The sequence below is a fragment of the Mauremys reevesii genome, linkage group 3, assembly GCF_016161935.1.
Source record: "Mauremys reevesii isolate NIE-2019 linkage group 3, ASM1616193v1, whole genome shotgun sequence".
Taxonomy (NCBI): domain Eukaryota; kingdom Metazoa; phylum Chordata; order Testudines; family Geoemydidae; genus Mauremys; species Mauremys reevesii.
Genome location: NC_052625.1, coordinates 141584937 through 141605078, shown reverse-complemented (window position 1 = coordinate 141605078; position 20142 = coordinate 141584937). Strand labels below are relative to the sequence as shown.

Sequence of the window (20142 nt, the reverse complement as noted above, 5' to 3'; positions counted from 1 at the left end):
TTGGTTCCTGCAAACTAACCCAGCCAATCTGAAAATCTATAATGCAATGTATAGTAAATGTAATGAGATGTGTAATGTATATAAAGGGAAAGAGTTGCATGTAATTTTGGAGCTATGATGTACCCTGCATCCATCCCACCTGCATTTGAGTGTAATCAACTCATTATAGCACTGCTGTATGCCAAATAGAGAGATCTCAGTGATAAAGGCTGGAGTCTAACTGAGTTCTTGGGAAGCATCATGGAAACTGATCCCAGAGGGAATCCCAACAAGGACTTTCCTCCCCTACTTGGGCTTCTATCATCCTCTGTATGTCTCTCAGATCCTCCCCAGCAGTCCTAAGGCTGTTTTAAATTAGGCCTGGCTATCCTCAACCCCAAGAGTCTGATTAGATAGCTGGGAATTGCAGCAATGCAGCAAAGCTCCAGCCAGGCCCTTTTCCCCCTTAACCACACCATCACAGACCTATTAAAGCTCCCCCCCACTAGATGCACACAAAGCTGATGCATTTGAATCTCACAACACTGTTAAGCTCTCCTTGGTCTAAATAGGCTCCAGGCACAAGCAGCGTCTCTTTGGCCTCTTTAGCACAGTTTGTAGGCACAGATTCTGTTACCCCTTCAGAGTTGGGACCTGAAATCCAGCTGGCCACAGTTCCAAAGCTAAATGTGGACACCCCTCCCCCCTCCAAAGAGCTGTCTAAAGACCCCAGTAGCTTAAGCATACCCTTTCTCAGAGCTCCAACCTTGCAGGCATTCTCTGGTTTAGTTTACCTCTTCAGGAACAGGTGAGATTTCAAGCACATAAACAGGCTTAGTAAAGGTTTCTGAGTTTGACACAATACCTTCACCATAGCAGAAGAGACATACACATCTAGACAAAACAATGAAATGCCTATGCGCTCTTCCCTGCCTGAGTTTCCTCACCACTCAAGGGTTTTGGGGGTTTGGTCAGAATTCTTTAGGATGTACAGGATCCCCTCTCCTGCATGTAGCTGCTTCTATGAATTGAGTGTCTCTTCTCTGCAGCCAGCTTCTTTTGATGTTGGCTGGTCCTGCAGTACAAAAAGGTCCTCTCTGCTACAAAAGCATGCCCCTTCATTCCTCTCCATCTCTGTGGTTTTAATAGCTAGCACTAACTCCTACTTTCTCTGTTTCCCCCTTTCTGGAGAATGTTCATTGCTTCAAATCCTGTCCCCCGCATAGAAGATGGAGAAAACTGGTTTCACCTAGGATGTGGCCCTCCCATTGCTCTGAGATGCTCCTATTTGAATGGGAGCTGTATGATGACTCTCTGGTCAGGTAGGGATGTGACACCAGCCCTGCTGGAATTAATTGAAATGATTAAAATAGGAGACCACTAGACTCTAATTTAATATAAATTATTTTATTAAGCCCAAAGGCTAACTGGTATTTTAATCAATTTCCCTAAACATTCCTAAGCCTAAAAACACCCAATACAGTAATAAAGTATCCATAAGCATGTGATCAGTATACTTACATATAGGCCAGACCGAGTGAAAACTGTCTCATCCTGGCATGATCAAGTAGGATCTGATAACCTTCAGTTTTATGACACTCTTTATACCCTTCAGTTAAACTTGCTAGCTTTAGCAAAAACCCAGTTTGAAGAAGTTTATTCTTGCTACTTTCCTTCCAGCAAGGTCTTCCTTTCTTCTCTCTTCCCCACTCCTTGCTTACCAGCAGAACAGTGGGAAGGTTTGTGCTTGTTTCTTTTAAGACAGTTTGTCTTGTTACTGCAGCTTTTTATTTTATTAGTTACTTTTTGAACCATACATCATTCCCACACTACAAGTAAAAATAATACCACTAATTATTCTCATGACCATTTTTTATTAGCCACAAACCATAAAACAAATATATTATTTTCTTAAACTTAAGCTAACTTTAATTTCATAACTATTCCTACAGGCCCTGATAACATATGGCTGACTCCATATCCACTGAGGCATTCAATAATACAATTTCATAAAATCAACCAGAATTCCTAAGTTGTACTCAGATTCCCCATATCATCACACCCTCCCAGCTACATCTGGCTGTGAAGAAGAGCCAGCACTTCAGTATTCAGAGTTTCCACTTATGCATGGAAAATCCTGATGGGGCCAGTTAAACTAGCTTCCCAGCAGATTTACATTAGTCAAGTAGCACAAATCTGCTAGAATGTTTAGGATGATGAGGCCACCAATAAAAACTCACATATCTGGCAACCTCTCACAGTCCAAAACAAGTGAAACCTGTGAAGTTATGCAAGCTAGGGACCTATATGATTTGAGGACTGTTTGTATGATGTTCTGAAAATGTGAAGCATTATATGTGCACCAAGTACTATTCCTGTGGCACAGCTATTTTTGCTTCATCAAATGACAAAGAATGGACACCATAATTACAAACAGTGGTACATCTTTTTATTAGTACAGACAATAAGATGCATAGCTTTTGCAATGAAAAAAGTCATGTACAATCTTTAAGACACCTGACTAAATGTGTCTTTAATGTCTGCCTTGGACAAAGGGGCAAACTTCACAGTGTAAAGTGATAATACAGGGAAGATCATATCATGGCATGTTTCATAAAAATACCCTGCAGGCATTATCCAACAACCAGCAACATATATTAAATAGGATGTGTTTAACCACAAAACACAGTTTTAAGTATTCAAGTACTTATATTTTGGTTGTGTAAACCCATCCTTCCCCCACCCACATGTACCACCACCACGGGTTCAGCTAAAACAGTTCCAAGACTGTTCAAGTTCTTCCAATACGAGAAGTTCCTTCCCAGAAACAAGACTACTTCCCCCCTTCAATGATATGAACATTCCAAATAAAATTTAAAAATAATAAATTACAACAGTGGTGGTAGAAAGTTTGCATTGTTATAGGGATAGGCAAATAAGTGAGTACAGTCTTTCACCATTGCATAGTCTCCTGCACTAGCAAATGGGGAAGAGCACACCTAAAGCATTTCTTTTCTAGGCTGTCTGAATATCAGAAGGCAGTTCCTGCATGTAAATCCTGGATAGAGAGATCTCATAAAATCACTGATGAAATGCAGTCACACTTAAGTAATTTAGCAGCAATCAGAGGTTTACTTGCTTTGAAAATTCTATAGACTCTCCGAGGCAGTCACCAGTTCAAACCACTGTCGCAGCGCATCGCTGAGAGTCTCTGGGAGGGCATTCACATCTCTGAGGATTATGTAGAATGGGAATGGGAACTCTTCCATGTAGGATCTGATTTCAGGCATTTCTCCGGGCTCTTTGAATATAGGTACTTTAATGTCCAAGATGGAATCCTGTAAAAGAGATGAAGGGATGACTGGACTGTAGGTACCATTTATCCAATTTTTCAAACACATTTCCCCAACATTGGACAATTAAAGGCAAAAATATTTTAAAATAAAACCCTAAATGCAACCCCCTCAGGGAAGTCAAACAGGGACAGGTATGACAAGCTGGGAGAAAAAAACCTCTAAAACTGTACTGAGCACTGAGTTACAGAATGAAGTAGATTAAACTTTAAGCTTTTGTAGTATTAAACAAACATAAAAATAAATGCTAAGGAAAGAGAAGAGACTAACATAACATGAACCTGCTACCACCTGGATCAATTTGCTTTTATGTTCTGTCATTCCCTGAGCATGCCCTTCCTCTGACTTTTAAAACTGTAAAGCTCTTTGGGTAGAAATTCACAATTGAGAGGGAATAAATCAGCTCTTTCAAATTCCTTTTGCTTTTAAACTTTTTAATTTAGAAATCTAGTAGCTATTTCTGTTCTAACCAAAATTTATGACGACAGTCCCTAAATAATAATAAATCATCTCAGAGTTTTTAGGGTATCCATCTCTGGGGATGCAAGAAGTGCAAATGAAGGAAGTAATTACTTGTAAAGTACGTGAGTACCAACTGTATTGGAAAGTCCCAGTTCTCCCCTCTCCTGCCCACATCTTGAGGCACAAATCATGCTCACAATTTTATCTATGGAGTTAGAAACACCCTGGAATTACTTTTTTAGGGTCAGTCAACATTGAATTGGTTGGAGTTATTTAACAACAAGAGGCGCTCCCAACACCTTCTCTGCCAGGAAGTGACAGACTAGCCCAGGACAAGGAAGAGTCCTTGTGTAGGGTTTTGTGGGATGAAAACTGGGCACTATTCTGTCAGACAGAACGTTTGTGAATAGTTGGGGGCACACTGTTCATAACTAGGAGGTGGTTACACATGATGCAATAGTATGTTACTATATTTGTGTACAGCACCCAGAACAATGGGACCTGATTCTGATCAGGGGGGGGGCCCTTGCGTACGATCAGAATACAAATACATTTTCACTAAGTATCTACTAGTGAACTAGGGCAGATTTTTTCTATAAACCAATTTATGGTAGATTTAGGTAATTCAACAGCACAGCTGACAGAAAATACTTTACAGCATATAGTATTGTGCTGGGTACCTCCCAGTAAAAATAAGATGACAGAGTTCCAGGCCCAAAGAGTTTAAAATCTAATTTCAAATATGACATAAGGAGTCACAGTAGAGAGAGGCTGAGGGAGCACTGACAGATGTTGCACATGAATGAAATTTTAATTACTTCACTAAAGGATAGTGAACAGCAAAGTGAAGCAAAGAATTATTTTATATTAAACAAAATATCTTTGTTGACTCCTACAAAAGGGATAACCCCAGCTGTAGTTGCAAATGTTCAACAGCTAGAAAAAAATGATCTTGGCATAAATTCCCAGCCAATTTTATAAGGAGTTACAAAGGCAACAGTTAAAAATACTTTGTGTAGCTTTCCATTCACTGCACTAGAATGCTGTTTTATTATTCACTCACTCACCCGGGAATTAGGATTGTCTAATACGACAAAAATGACAAAGATATTGGCATTTTGAGCAGCCTGAACTGCTGCTGTGACTCGTTCCTTGCCTTCTAGGAAAAGGCCTCTTCCATCAGATACTATCAAGAGCAGCTGAGCAGTTTCTAAGCACAGGGGAAACAATATTTTCAGTTCCAATAAATAAGAACTTCTAACTCATTTAAACTGAAAACAAAAACACTGCATTTTATCACAATTTATCTTTGATGTCTGCACAATGGAAAACCCTAATAACCTCCACAAGAAAACAAAGTTGTGATCAATTATTCTCTGACTTTTAAAATTAAATTACAACCCCAAGCAGATCAGGAAAGAGAATTTCTCTCCTGAAGACATGAGTTAGGCTTTGTCTACACTAGCACTTTTGTCAGTCAGGGTGTGAAAAAAATAACGCCCTGACTGACATAAGTTTCACCGACAAAAGTGCCAGTGTGGACAGCGCTATGTCGTCAGGAAACACTTTCCCACCAGCATAGAGAGGTTACATAGGAGACCTCACAGCAGTGCAGCTGCAGGGGTACAGTTGTGCCACTGTAAGGTCTGTAGTGTAGACATAGCCTTAGACAATTTTTAAATGGCCATTACCGCCATAAGCAATGATAACAGGCAGGAAAACTAAACTAGTGAATAAAGGTCTGGTTTTGCATTCCTTGCTCACCACAGTCGTCAGTGAGACAGGAATTTTGGGTGCACAAGGAATTCAAAGATTAGGTACCAGCTCTGCAGACTTGACTACTGCACATATTTGCTAAGGGGTTTATCCAATTTCCACGGAAATCAATGGGAGCCTTTCTGAAGGTCAATGATTTCAAAGGGAGGTGGGTCAGGCCCTAAATCAGTGTGTTTGTATAAAATATGTTACAACTTGAGTGCAATAAACTGCTTCTAAACACAACTTAGTTGCTTTTTTTTTTTTTTTGGCTAAATACCCAAAAAGTCTATACAGAATGCCTATAAAATTTTTTTTTGAGATAATGAAGCACAAAACATGGTCTCAAACATCTTCTTTTTGCTTTATTTGAAAGATCATCAAATGGATCTTCTTTGTTTCGCTTAATTTGCTACTTAGTCCTGCACACGCTATGCAAAGTTTCAGCTTTTAAAAATGGAATTGCCGAAAGAACCTCTTAACCAAACATTCCATTTGAACATTCAAGACCATGGCGCTGAAAAGTGTCATCTCAATGCTGCAAGTCTTTACAGTTTTTCTCTATGACAGCATAGGAAAGATATTGTATTAACACCTTAGTGAGCTATATTCCCATGGTAACAAGCATAATTAGCATTTTAAAAGTGCTTACCTGGATTGATATTTTGAGAGAACTGCTGGGCTGCAGCAAACATATTTGCTGATGATTCTAGAAACTGCAGAGAAGACAAACAAGAGAACAGCAAGCCAATTATAAGCAGATGCATTAATGCTGGAAAGATTTTTAAAACAAATGAACAGGTTAAAAGAGTTCATCAGACTTTTCCACATTTCATAGAAGTCGCTACTGAATGTGGAAGATCGCTGGAGCTGTCTGGGTGCATATCAATGGCTGCTGTTCTTGATGGCAGTAAGGGCATATTAGGGATGCCAGAACTGAAAGACAGTCCAACCAAAATTCAGGCAAGGTCCAAAAGGTACCACTACAAGATTTTTTTTCAAGAACCAGCCAAAAGCAAAAGAATGATTCAATTAATCATTAAAATAAACTAGTAATCACGTCTGGAGATCTCTTCTTCCTTCTGGCCTTAATACAGCATTGGGATTAAGGCTATGAGTCGGTCAGAGAGGTCATGGATTCTGTGATTTCACATGACCTCCACAATTTCAGCTTGAGCGGCAGGACTCCAGCTGTCAGCCCTGGGTGGTGGTGCTCCAGCTCCAGCCCACTCGGGCTTCTGTGATTTATTGTTTATTGCCACATCCTGTCTGTGACTTCTACTAAAAATACCTGTGACAAAATCTTATACTTAATTGGGATCCACTAAAATAAATTCCTGCTGGGCTTAATTAGGACTCTTCCCCCACGCTCTTAAATGGGATTCTGCATTAGTGCAGAAATTATGCTAGTAAATCCAAATGTACGACTAACACATGTACCAAAAATGCAGGTTATAATACAGTCTGAGCTGGGGGACTATCGGGCGAGAAGAGCACAAACAAAAGTGATACTGCTGAGTATTAACTATTTCAACAAGATGCTAAGCTCTCCTATCTCTTATCTACTTAAATTGTTGTCTAGTGGAACAGCCATGCCATTCATGAATTGCCATTCATGTATTTTGTTTTTATGTAAACACAAACAGTGCCTAATGCCATGATACAGTTAATGTCTTGTCTGGAACAAAAATTCTGCAACCCTGAAGTCCAAGAGGTACTTTTGCATACCTGAGCTATCTTAGTTTTCTTTTGTTGAAATTTGCAGAGGCGTAATATCCGTGTTCCTGACTGGTCACTGAATGGTTCATGGAATGGGTGCAGAAGTTGAACTGTCTCGCCAAAGCTGAAATAAAGTATGTGTGTGTTTTAAAAATATGTTTAATAAGAATTCTATATTGCTAATTTGCTCTAAAAATCTTAAAATAAATCCATGCTTAAAATATTCTCACCTACATACAGCAATCTGCCCCACTTCTAGAAGAGACAATGCATTTCCAATCACTGCCAGGGATTCATATGCAAGCTAGGAAAAATGAAGTTAATCAAGATGAAGCAACATGTTCAAAAGTATTGCTGTATACAGGGTTGTTGTAGCCGTGTCAGTCCCAGGATGTAAGAGAGGAGAAATATAAGATTGGTAAGGTCATATCTTTTATTGGACCAACTTCTGTTGGTGAGAGATTCAAGCTATGGAGCTACACAGAGCTCTTCCACAGGACTGGGAAAGGTACTCAGTGTTACAGCTAAATACAAGGTGGAACAGATAGTTTAGCATAGGCAGTTGGCACATATTCTAAGGGACCATTTGAGATGAAGTGGCCAGTTAACATCCCTGTAGTCATAGGACAAAAAGGAGGGTTAGTGGGTTACAGATTACTGAAATAAGCCATAAATCCAGCGTTTTTATTAAGACCATAATTGTTATTGTCTACCGAAGTTATGCATTTAAGATCCCAAGCTCATCTTGTGAAAGTTTTGTGCAGGTTCCCTTTGAGGTTGAGGACTGATAGGTCAGATACAGAGTGATTGCTTTGTGAAAAGTGTTCGCCCACAGGTGATATGATGGTTTTGTCATTTATCGTTTTATGTATGAGTTCATTTGTGAGCGTAGTGATTGTCTGGTTTCACTTACATAGCTATTATTGGGGCATTTAGGACACTGGATGAGGTACACCACATTTTGTGGTGAAGTGTTGTCAGTTCTTTTAATCTTTTGGTGCTGAATTAAAAGCATATCAAAGTTCATTTTCATAATCCAGTAAAATCAAATTTAAATACTGCCCATTAAGTATTTGTTTCCTTATATAATTGTTTATGTGTGTATATCAAATACAAACCTAGCGATATCACAAGCAAAAAATTCAAAAAAATCTGATTTGAGATATTCATGAATTACAGAAAGATTATGTTGGTGCTATTTGCAGTCAGCTGAAATCCTGAAATTGGGTGTTATACACTAACAGTTTAGGCTGATGAATAGAAATTAAAAATGTTGCAATAATCAGACTGAGGGGAGTGCACATTTTTTACTCAGTACAAATTCTGTACTTCATACATATATAAATGTCACTAATTTACCAGTGAAGCACAAAATATGCATTCTATTCTGCAATTCAAAATATTTTAATAGTAGAGTTTGACTAAGGATTAGAAACTGCTTAAACTATCTTCATATTTTACGTGTGACATATTAAATTATGTCTATTCAATAACAGCACCTTCCATGCAATACAATTCTTGATATAAATCAGCTACTCTTCTGATATACAATTATAAAAAAGACCTTGGCTACTGTACTGCTTCATCATTACTCTGTGGAATAGGTTCCTTCCAAGGTTTTATTTGCCTTACCTGTTTTGAGTGGTTGTCTATCATACTAGATGAATCATCAATGGCCAAGCAAATCTGGTACTGACGTTTGCTGGGTTTGGTTCTTCGCAACCAGATCTTATCCTTTCGGAACTGACTGGCAATATATGGAATCACTTTGCGCATATTCAGTCTTTTTCCTGTTCTGTAATCACCTCTGATAGTTAAGAAGCCAACAAAAATATTAGTGGGGAGAGTCATTTTATTGATAATAGTTTATACAATTTGGTAATTATGCACAGCAACACAGGCCAAGATTTTTCAGAACTGGATGTCTAAAATTAGGCTCTTATGTCCATATTTAGGTCCCTACAAATTGGTCTGATTTTCAGCTCCATTGGGAGTTGGCTGCTCAGCACTTTTGAAAGCACATTTTTAATGTAGGTGCCTAAATATGGAATTAGGAGCCTGACTTTTGGTACCCAGTATTGAAAAGCTTGTTCAGAATCACTTGGAGCTAAAACATGAACAATGTGGAGAAGATTTTGACTTCTAACATAATTTTGACTTGCTAGAGCTTCCATTGAAATCAGTTTGAGCATTGTATAAAAGAAAAAAAAATCTCAAAAAGCTACAGACTCAAGATAGTGAAGTCTTATAATTCTTCACTACCACATCACATTTGCAAGTCATCAGATCACCTAAGAGTTCTAATTAAAAAATAAAATGAATGTGCATGCATATGGGAAACACAGTTACTACAACTATTAGAGGATACTGCCAAGGCCCAAACACAAAAAGCTGTGGCTGTAAAGATGCCTGGCCCACAAAATGAGAGGTTAAGAGGCTAGAAACCTTACAGAGAAAAGACTTACTTCAACTTGGCTGCCTGAGTGGGTTCAAGTATGAGTCGTAGCTGCTCACAAAGCTGTTGTGAAAGAGGAGTGGTCAGTGCTAAATATCTCTGCCACATCTCAGCTGCCATCTTTTCCTGTAACAGTACCAGACGAGACAAAACTCATTACATTCATTATGGACAAATGAAAAGCTGTGAAAATCTTGAAGGAGAGAGCACAAGTCTGAGGACAACATTAATAGGACAAAATAAGTCCTTCAGGTGAAGTTAGTGGGAAATGCTTGTTGGAGGGCTCATTTCTGGGCTCCGGGGGAATGTTCAAGAGAAAGCCTTCTAAAGGCAGAATAGTGTACTTACTTATGTGCAGCTGAAATTTTAAAGACTAAAAAAATAATCAAATCAATGCAGCAGGCTGAGCAGCTGATAATACTGTTATTGGAGATATAACTGGTGCTTTGTAGTATACTGGCACTACTGGAGGAGTCTATCCGGGAGTTGGAAAAGTCCTTGGCAGAAGTAATGAGAAGTACTGGTGGATGGATAAATAACCAATATATTACACTCGATAAAGACATAATTTATATGGAACGGACCTAAGTGGCTTTTCCATGCAGCTGACTTGCTACTGACCTGAAAGACGGAAAAGAAATTTTAAATAGATCTCCTGGAAAGAGGCCCATACCATTAGGCCTCATTCTATCTAGAAAGAGGCAGCAGATGTATTTATTTTTTCCGATGACTCCTACCATACCAAGGAAAGTGTTACTGAAACATGTTACGCTGAACTGGTTTGAGCTAGAGTACCAAGCAGTATCTAATCTCTCACTATGAATTTGCAAAATACATTGTTTTCAAGAGCAGTTTTTACAATCTTAACAAACAGAAAAGTGTCATCTCCTTTAAAATTAATCTTACTAAACTTGTAATGTGTATGGAAAAATGTCTAAGGGATAGAATACTAGCTTCTCTTTGATTAGTAAGGAAGAGATTTGTCTACCTCTCCTGCAAATGGATCTGCCTAGGCATGAGAATCTGCCTGTGCAGTTTCCTTTGCTGGACAGGGTCCTTACATCACAAGACAGCAGAAAATGGTGCACAGATACCTCTTATTTTAGTCAAGTCAGCTGTAAAGAGAAGACTTTATTAGCATTAGATTTTAAAAACCTCTCTTTAAATGTCAGAGTATACACTAATGACCAATGGCCGTTCTTGCCTCCAAGCCTACACCAAATGGTTTTAACATTTCCACTACAATTGCCACTGTATAAACAGTAATGTTTTGATAGTTAAACTAGAACCACAACAAGATGGCTGCTGGCCCACGGTCTCTCAGATTGCGTGTTAAAAATGACATCACCTTTTAGCAGGGTGACTGCCATTAAGAGGAGTCTCCATAACGACAATTTTAATCAAGAGTAATTTTCAATACAATTTAGTTTATAGCTGCGGTAATCGCAGCCAAGTTGAAGAAGTTCTGGCATCAGACAACCTAAAAGCAGACACTAACACTGCAGATGAAGGAGGCAGCTTCCAGCAGTAGTGTCTATAGACTGGTATAGATAAAGTGGTGTGTAACGCTGGTAAATTGCTGGTGTCACCTACTCAATGTGTAAGGACTTGATAAGTTTGAGAGAAAAGATTCTCACTATGAGTTTTAGAGGTCATTACCAGAGCAAGTTCAAAGCAGCTTTCTCTAAACTGCAGATAATGCTTTGGAAACATGATTTGAATCATTGCCCAGCTGTAAGGTTTGTGTTAAGAAGTTTAAAGGAAAAGCTAAACACCATAAGACAGAGGGAGATTCAAATTGCTTTGTCTGAAAATTAGATTCTGGACTTTAAGTCTTCATCCACGACTTCAATAGGGTTACAATATGAAAGAATGCACATTAAGGATTCCTATGGCAGGTTAAGATCACTAACCTCATCTGGGTTACCAGATTGCTGAGTTTGCCAAGCTTCCAGTTGCTTTTCCAGTTCCTGTCTCATCTCTTCGGGATCTTTAATTATGTGCTAAAGGTACATTTATGAGAAACGGAGATAGTCCACATATCAGTAACCTCCAATCCTTACAGCATCACAAAAACATTAGTAAGAGCCAGAGAGGGTTATAATAATGGCTAAAATACCTAGAAAACCAAGTTTAGCTTTCATTTTAAATTTCCATGATTGCTATTATCTCTTCTTGTTCTTCTATACAGACAACATAATTTTGGGTTTTACATACATTTTGAATATGTATTAGAAGTACTGAATTTCAAGATGATCGATTTAAGTTGTCTTGCGTCAAGCCGTTGATTTTAATGACAGTAAAGAGAAAAATCAGTCTATTTCAATTTATTTAAATTTCCCAAAGAAAAAGTTCACTCAGCAGCTAGTGGTAGACTCAAATAATTTTTTCTATTTAATGTATTAACAGAATATGGCAACTCACCTATCAGGCTAATATATCACTGTTTGATAGCTTATGCACACTTTGTTAAAACAACAACAACTTAAATTATATTTCTTCACTCTTCACAGTAACAGGACCTCAGACATTTAACCTTAGAGAGGACTACAGTATATGGGCTATATAGTTGGAATTAAAATAATCTCTAAAACCTGAATATTAGAAAGTTTAAAAAATATTTTTCTTTATTGAGTTTTGTTTTAAACAAAATATTCAGCACATCACTGGAGAATTGGAAAAGTGCTGATAATTTCTGATCCCACAAGGAACTGTAACTCTCTCTTGTAATCTACTGCAAATTAAATGTAGGCGGGAATGTGGATGTGTATGTATAGGACCCAGCTCCCTCTCCCTTGCTAAAAGCAAAGGGACACCTCAACCCTTTCCCCCATGGCTTAGGTAAGCGATGCTTCCCTTCCTCATCTGGTGCAACAAGAACTCCCCATCCTGTTTTAGTCTATTTTAATCACTTGATCTACCTGTATGTTTCCTCTTGCTTCACCTGTACATGAAAGAGCTAGACTATTCTGACCACATAATATGGCATCTTTGCAGTCAGTAGCACTTCTCATAATGTTGTTTCATTCTTACCGGCAGGTCATTTGACACTACCAATATGTACAGGAACTTCAAAATACACTCCTCTCTATCCCCAAAATAACTGAAATTGTGATATAGTAAGACAACAAATGAAGATGAAAGGGTTTTGGCAATATCACACTGAAACGTTTCCTCCTTCATAAACTGGCCCTCCACATAGCATATGTCTATACGAGAATTGCTAATTATAAACTGCATGACCACAATTCTCCCCGAAATCTTCCCTGCCACTAAGGCTATTCCAACGCGACTTATGCACAGCTCTCACAACCCATCAGTGCAGGCTACACACTCCTGCCCACCTTTCCTCCTCTGCATGGGTGTTTAACCACCAGGGAACACCCCAGATGTAACCAAGTAGTGGGGAAAATAAGAGTTTACATTCTAAATGAACACTTCTCAGCTGTAAGATACATTAGAAAGCTTCTCTCTCTTTCTCACTATTTCATATCCTTATGTAAAACAGCAGTGGGATGCTTTTGGTACAGTACCAGGACTGTGGTGTCCATCAAAAATTGATGGGCCGTATGTATAGTAGAGTCTTGGTTTCTTTCTGGTTCCTCCTCTGGCACCTTTGATGGTTTGTCTGCTGTAGCGTCTTTGACCTCCTCAGAGTTGAAAGCTTGGATTTCCAACTCCGCTTCATCAGACCCTTTAGTTACATAGTGCATAGTTACTAAACATCGTGTCCACTAAAATATACAGGTTCTTAAATTATGGCTACTATATCTTGGCTCCCACTGGGCAGAGAATTCCCAAGTCTATAATATGCTTTGGAGCTTTTCCTGTTTTGGGCAGTTATGGCTGACAATAGTCAGGCCCATTTTCCTGCCAGCTGAGCGGCAGCTCAGTTCTATTATCCTTCCTCCCTTTTCCTTTGAGACAGTGCACTTCTCTTTATTCCATTCCCACTCAGTCCATCAAACCATTTTCTTCTCCAATTGACACTTTTATGCTGCTGCGCCTGAGGAGACCACTCAAACCCCTATTATCTTGTTAAAATTGGGGTTTTCTTGCATGCACCTGTGTTCTCCTGTCACAGATTGGAATGCATCTATAAGCCAGTTAAGAATGAAAAGAATTGACAGTCTGCCCACCTGAATGGAAACCATTTGCCTTCTTTATGGAAGTGAAAAAAGATTAAGGAGGCCATTGTCTTGAAAGGGAGTAGCAAGGTACTCTGCCCCTCAACCAATTTAATAGTTAATGCTAGTTGCTGACTTGGACTACAGATGCAGCTTCAGAAAAGCTAATTAAAAGCAGGCATTTCAGAAATATCTATATAGAACTTCTTTAAGGGAAGCGAGAGGGCTATTTAAGAAGAGTTTACCAAGGGTTTTAGTGGCACTAGACTTCTTTACTTCTGGCTTCAGCTCCTCTGTGTCTACAGCATTGAGATCTTCATTGTTCTGCATTTCTGTCTCCATGGCTGCATCTTCAGAAACCACCTCTTCCTTCTCTTCACCAAGAGTCATAGTAGGTTTCTGCTGCTCCTTGCTAGCTACATCTGTACAAAGGGAACAGGACAAACATTAAAGGAAAAACAACAACAACTTTGCTTTCTGAGGTTCTTCCATATCAGCACTCTAAGAGAAAAACACAAATCATATTTCAGATACCTGAAGCCTCTATTTTGTTTTCTCTAAAGGTTTCAACGTAAGTAAAACTTAAATCTGTGAAGCCGTTGAATGGGTGGAAAAATCAGTCTGAGCTATTGTCTCAATCATTGCACAATGTGAGCTATGCTATGCTAGGGAACCAATGGTGTTAATCTACTTAAATTGATAATGATTTTAAGTTCTTGCTTTTTCAACCCCACCCATACTCTCCCCCTCGCAAAAAAAAAAATAAAAAAAAAATACCCCAATGCATTAAAAAAGCCAGCAACTTATTTCATATGGAGTAAACACAAAAAACGTGCTGGGTAAACCTGAATATTTCGCAGGTGTGTGAACAATTAAGACTGCAAGGCAAACAAAGTGAGATTTAAGGTAAAGTTTTTAAAAGTTTCAAACTTATGTAGGTGCCAAAGTCCCATTTTTTAAAGTGACTGGCACTTAGAAACCTAAGTCTCACTCAAAATCAATGGCAGTTAGGACCCTAAGTACCTAAGTCACCTTTGAAAATGGAATTTGGGCACTTCTGAAAACTTTGAGCTTTATCTATTGTGTCCGACTTTACCAGTACCAATGAAACAGTGATTTTATTATGAAAGAGGAGCAAAAAGCAATTACTTAAAAATCTGAAACATTTAAAAAACCCAAGAAATTTATTAAAAACGAAAGTTTGCTAAAAATCTTTAAACTATTTTGGTCCTATACACTGAGCCAAAATGGTGTAATTAGTAAGAAACACTTCAGATAATAGGAGCCTTGACCTCAATTCTGCAATGTTCACTGTTTAAATCTGAAGTTAATCTCTGAAGCCTTGTGAATGCTACCATACCATAAGTTTGTGCATCGTAGGATTCAGTGCCTTGTTTAATGTGTTCAAACGCATCAGCTCCTTCCGCATTTTGTTCAGGCTGAGTTGTATTCTGTTTGGCTTCACTGCTGGATTCTATGGTTCTCAGTCGCTTGTGGACATGTTCACTGTGATCCCCCATTGAGCGCTCATTGTCAGCCTGACCAGGTTTCCTCTTAAAACTCTGAAAATGGCAAACAAACACCAGGCATTTCTGATAAGGAAGTTGGAATCCAACCAAAAGATTATGAACCAGAGTAAACAACAAGTAATTTAGTCTAGGCTATTTGGAATTGCATGTTAGAAATTAATTTTTACTACTATAATTTACAAAAAAAGCAACCTGTGTATTTTTTCTGCTTTGTTTCTGAGAAGCCAATCGTGCCATTAAGTTGGATTCATGGCCTTCTGTTTGATTTGCATCTGCAGCTCCACTCCCATGTTCCTAAAAGACAAAAGGCCAAGAGGAAAAAATATTCACCTGCTGTTCTGCTGGCTTGTAAAAAAACTGTCGTCGCAAGACTAGGCATAAATGCTTTAGCACTTACTGTACAAAAAATCTAGAAACTAAATGGGACTACAGAGATAGCTTTTCATCTTACACAACTGAGCTATGGCTGAGCTGAACTGAGTTCTGGAGAATAAAAGGAAGAGCTTGCGCGTATGTGCTATTTTTGTAGTGTGCAGATAATACACAACTCCATGGCTGAAGAATTAGCATAAACAAACACCTCTGACTGCCTGGGAGTTATCTGAAGAAACTGCAGATAAATTCATATAGATAAACTCAGATTCAAATTTGAGAAACTTAATATTGTTTCTTGCTTGTAATTTGTTCCTAACTATATTTATATTTAGTACATGCACATACACATTCAGATAACAGTTTAAAGAGTATTTGCTCTGTTCTAGACATACAAAAAGAAGCGCAGAGACACATTTGAAGTTAGATTCCCATTTAAGATATTTCCATTTATTTCACCTCTTTAGCCTGGTCCTTCTCTGAAGCTGCTCCAGCCAGCTCAACAGCACTGTCACTCTGCAGATTTTCTTCTCCTGTCTGCCCCTGAGCTTCATGTTCCATTCTCTCTACAGATTCAGGTAACTGCTCATCCTTCTCCAGAGTATCTTCATCCTCTCCTTCCTGAAGTAATATGAAATACAGGTCTAGCACGCTAAAAATGTAGGGGGATGCTCATCGTGGTGACATAAGCTAATTTAGAAATAAGCAGCATCTATTTTATCTCAGTGGGGAATCAGCATTTCTCCCACAATATCACTGGAATTTTGTTCAGGTGTTTCTTCCACTACTGCCACAGGAAAAAAAAAAATCACAAGCCTCTTAATGGAGAAGTAAAAGTTGTTAGTCTTCAAATAAAGGGAAATTCCTCTACTAAATTTTATTAAAAGAAACCCGATTATCCATATAAAGTAAAAACATGTTTTTTAACCTGAGGTTGAAGGCCTTGGTCAGCAGCTGGGATCCCTTTCTCTCTCTCCTCTTCAGCCGATTCTTTATCTTCTGTCAGTGGTTGTTTCTCCTCCTCTTCATTTTCCTCAGAGTTTTCTGTATTTCCTTCTTCTTGGTCATCAGCTTCTTCCCCCACTTCACCTTCACCCTCTGCTTTATCTTCAGAGGTGCCTCCTTCAGCTGGCTCTGGATCTCTGTCTGTATCTTGAGTATCTTCTCCATCCTTATCTTCCCCATTTAAAGTCTCATCTAATTCCATTGGCTTCTCTTCTATCTCAAAAGGATTTTCTTCCTCTGAATTAAAGGATAAGGAAGTGATATAAAACTTTCAGCAAACAGAGAAAGCCTAACTGGAAGAAAAAAGCCTAGTGCTTCAGAATCATAAAAGGAAAAAAAAATACAGCAGTCCCTTGTGTGCAGAATCTATGATTTCTCATAATAACCATTTGCCTCCTCTCCAAGAAATACAACAGGTATGTATGTAAGGGCCCATCAGGGTCTATTCCTATTAACTAGTCCTAATCTAAATTTTCTCAGCTTTAAGTAGACTTTGTTAAGTGCAGATACTTGGAGGTACGATGGAAAGTACAGAGAATGCAGCAACTGGGCAATAAAACAGTCTGCTTAAGGAGGCTGTTGAATCATCACTACTAGATGAGCTCCTGGAATAAGTTCAATGAAACACTTTAATTATGAGAGAAAATGTATTCCATACAGGTGACTGTAACGAATAGACTCTCATCCAGCCCTACTGTCCAATTCCTGATTCCAAAACATACTGTGAACTAACCAGTATGTAAAACTAGCAATTTTTATCGTCTAGTCTTAATGGTACATTTGGGTTGTTGTGCAACAGATTTTCTTACAAGGGATCTTATCTGATTCTCCCCTCAAGCTCCTCACTATTTGAGGTTCTCAAACACTTCTCCACTGGGTAGTTGTAGAGACAATTTCTTAGTTGGTACCTTCGCCTTCCTTGTCCTCATCGCTTCTCTCTTCATTCTCTAAGTTCAGGTCATCAGGAAGGTCCAAAGCTTCAGCCTCAGGCTGCTTCTCTTGCTTACCGTGATAGGGATCCACCTCATTATCATCATATTCACGCTGATAAGCAGGAGAAGAAAGCAACATATTGTAAGTAGAGGGGAAGGGGAAAGGGTTAAGAAGCAATTTCTCTGGGAAATGGAGATACGTATATGGCAAATTAAATTTTGCATTCAAATATGGTGAACAGTAATTTCTACTAATTAGTTTCTCCAAGTCCCTAGGCCAGCCTGAACAGTGGGTTTGAAATTGCTTTAAAGCAGCATATTCTTTTTGGTGAAGACACCTTGCTCTAAAGTACGCACCCTGACATCTGTTCTAGAGCTGCCTGAATAGCAGAGAGGATGCTAAAGAAAAGTATTTCTTACCCACTACTCTGGCTCTTTCTTTAAGCCCTGCTGTGCCAATCAATCCTTTCTGTCCCAAAACATCATGCTGCTGTGTTTAGAATATAATTTTTATTGTTCAAAGTCTTAGAGCAAGATAAGCCACCCAGCTCTATTTCACATCACTAGGATTAATATCCATTGTTTGGGCTGGCATAGATGGGTTTTTGAGGAGTAACAATTTACAGACATAGAAATTCACAAAAACTAAAGACTACACAGTTTAGGATGAAACTAAGTATATGTACTTAATTCTTTATTTTTAAAACCTTATCGCAAATGCACTTTGGCTCCTGTGCAGAATCTCCAAGGACAAAATAAGCAGCAGTTTGAATAAATATCACTGAATTGTGAGAGCAAAACTTCTGAATAGCACAGAATAGAGACGCACTCTGCCGATCATCAAAACTTCATTGCAAAGTAGTGATTGTGTTGACCATCAATTAGTATTTTAAGTAAAACAAATGTAGGGAATTTCTGACTTTTGGAGCAATAGAATATATGTAGTATACTGAATGTGTTATTTTTATCACTAAGACATAGTATAGTTTTTGGCAAGGTTCTTCAGTTACTAGATAAAAACACTTCAAGTTCTCAGCAATGCATAATGGACTAGAAGTGTTTTAACAGCAGGTCAGTATTCCCATGCAAATAATAAATGGCTTGTAACAATCTTGATGTTTTTTTAAACAAGGCTAGCCATTTTTAATTTATTTTAAATATATATATATATTTTTAATCAACCAGTAATATGCCATTAAGGCCCTTAGCACAACTAGAACAACATTACAGGCTTCTGAAGACCCTTTAAAGTACAGTATTCTTAGTTCTGTTTTAAAACCTTTTTACCTCATCTATTTGTTCGTGAATTTTCTCTTTGTTTTCACCATCCTCTGCTTGCTCCTCTTTTTCTTCATCCTTAGATGGCTTCTTTTTATCATTTTTATTGCCTGCATCCAAGTTGTCATCTTTTGCAACAAGCTCAGAATCACCCTGAGTATGGACAAAAAAAAAAAAAATCCAGAAAGTGATTATGCAAAATGCTAAGTAGTCTGTGTAATTACAGGGCCGCAGCTCCCAAAGGAAACAAACCAAACACATTTAGGATATATTCAAATTGCCCCCTTCTGAGGCCAGAGGCTACTACACAAGTGGTTACTTTCTTCAATTAATGTGCAATTACTACAGTCATGATTGACTCGCCCATACTCAGCAAGCATGGACAACCTTACATCGGGGCTAGGCAAAAGGTTCACATGGGACACATTTGGTTCAGGTTGGTTTAATTCAGTTGGGCATGTGATTGCATTGTGAGTTTGAAACTCACCATATCATACTATAACTATGAGGATCACCTGCTTTCCTAAGGCTGGTCAGGGAAGTCCAAATTCTTGAAGATCAACTCTGAAGAATAGGGAGAAATCTGGGTTTGCTGAATTAGGGACAAGAGCCAAACACTTACTATTTCCATTTTACACACCCCATCATTTGAAGGGAGAATTTAACTACTCTCCCCCTTTATGTCTCATACTCTAGGTCACACTGAGTTAGTGAGGTTGTTATGCCTGAGGGCATTCTGCACCAAAAAATTCAAACGTCTGTGCCAAAAAATTCAAAATTCTGTGCACAATATTTTAAAATTCTGCAAATTTTATTTGTCAAATAAATGTGGAAGTTCCAGCATGGCACGGGGAGCACAGGCCACTGTCTGCACAGAGGTAGGAGATCATTGGGAGTTTGCAGAGCTTCCTGCAGCCTGTGGAGAAATCTGGGGGTGGGTCTGACTGGCCCCAGATGCCATACAGGGGAAGAGGAAGTCCCATCTACCCCAGCCCAGCCAGGACTAGGAGTTGAGCCCAGCACAGGGTAGAAGCCACCTGCTGGGTCTTCCACAGTCCCGCCCTCTGCCCCACAGTGATTTACCTCTCTGCCAGCTGTCCTGGGCACCCAAAACACTGCAGGGGAGGGTCACATGACTGCTCTTGTGGCTTCCCTTTGCTTCCCTGTCAGAAAGTC

At 38.8% G+C, this 20142-nt stretch overlaps 1 protein-coding gene across 4 annotated transcripts in view; it reads right to left on the bottom strand.

Annotated features, from left to right (window-relative positions):
- Nucleotides 1-2411: 2411 nt before the first annotated feature.
- Nucleotides 2412-20142, bottom strand: part of MDN1 (midasin AAA ATPase 1) — a 175688-nt gene continuing 157957 nt past the window's right edge. For all 4 annotated transcript variants that reach the window (XM_039529043.1, XM_039529044.1, XM_039529046.1 and 1 more), the window contains exons 87-102: nucleotides 18976-19119; nucleotides 17665-17800; nucleotides 16680-16993; nucleotides 16211-16372; nucleotides 15572-15673; nucleotides 15211-15412; nucleotides 14096-14272; nucleotides 13257-13417; nucleotides 11637-11726; nucleotides 9734-9849; nucleotides 8901-9075; nucleotides 7499-7572; nucleotides 7278-7392; nucleotides 6202-6265; nucleotides 4862-5004; nucleotides 2412-3317 (exon numbers count right to left, since the gene is read on the bottom strand). In XM_039529043.1, coding sequence (XP_039384977.1) covers nucleotides 3129-3317; nucleotides 4862-5004; nucleotides 6202-6265; nucleotides 7278-7392; nucleotides 7499-7572; nucleotides 8901-9075; nucleotides 9734-9849; nucleotides 11637-11726; nucleotides 13257-13417; nucleotides 14096-14272; nucleotides 15211-15412; nucleotides 15572-15673; nucleotides 16211-16372; nucleotides 16680-16993; nucleotides 17665-17800; nucleotides 18976-19119 — 2364 coding nt within the window. In that variant the 3' untranslated portion in view covers nucleotides 2412-3128. The remainder of the gene's footprint in view (nucleotides 3318-4861; nucleotides 5005-6201; nucleotides 6266-7277; nucleotides 7393-7498; nucleotides 7573-8900; nucleotides 9076-9733; nucleotides 9850-11636; nucleotides 11727-13256; nucleotides 13418-14095; nucleotides 14273-15210; nucleotides 15413-15571; nucleotides 15674-16210; nucleotides 16373-16679; nucleotides 16994-17664; nucleotides 17801-18975; nucleotides 19120-20142) is intronic.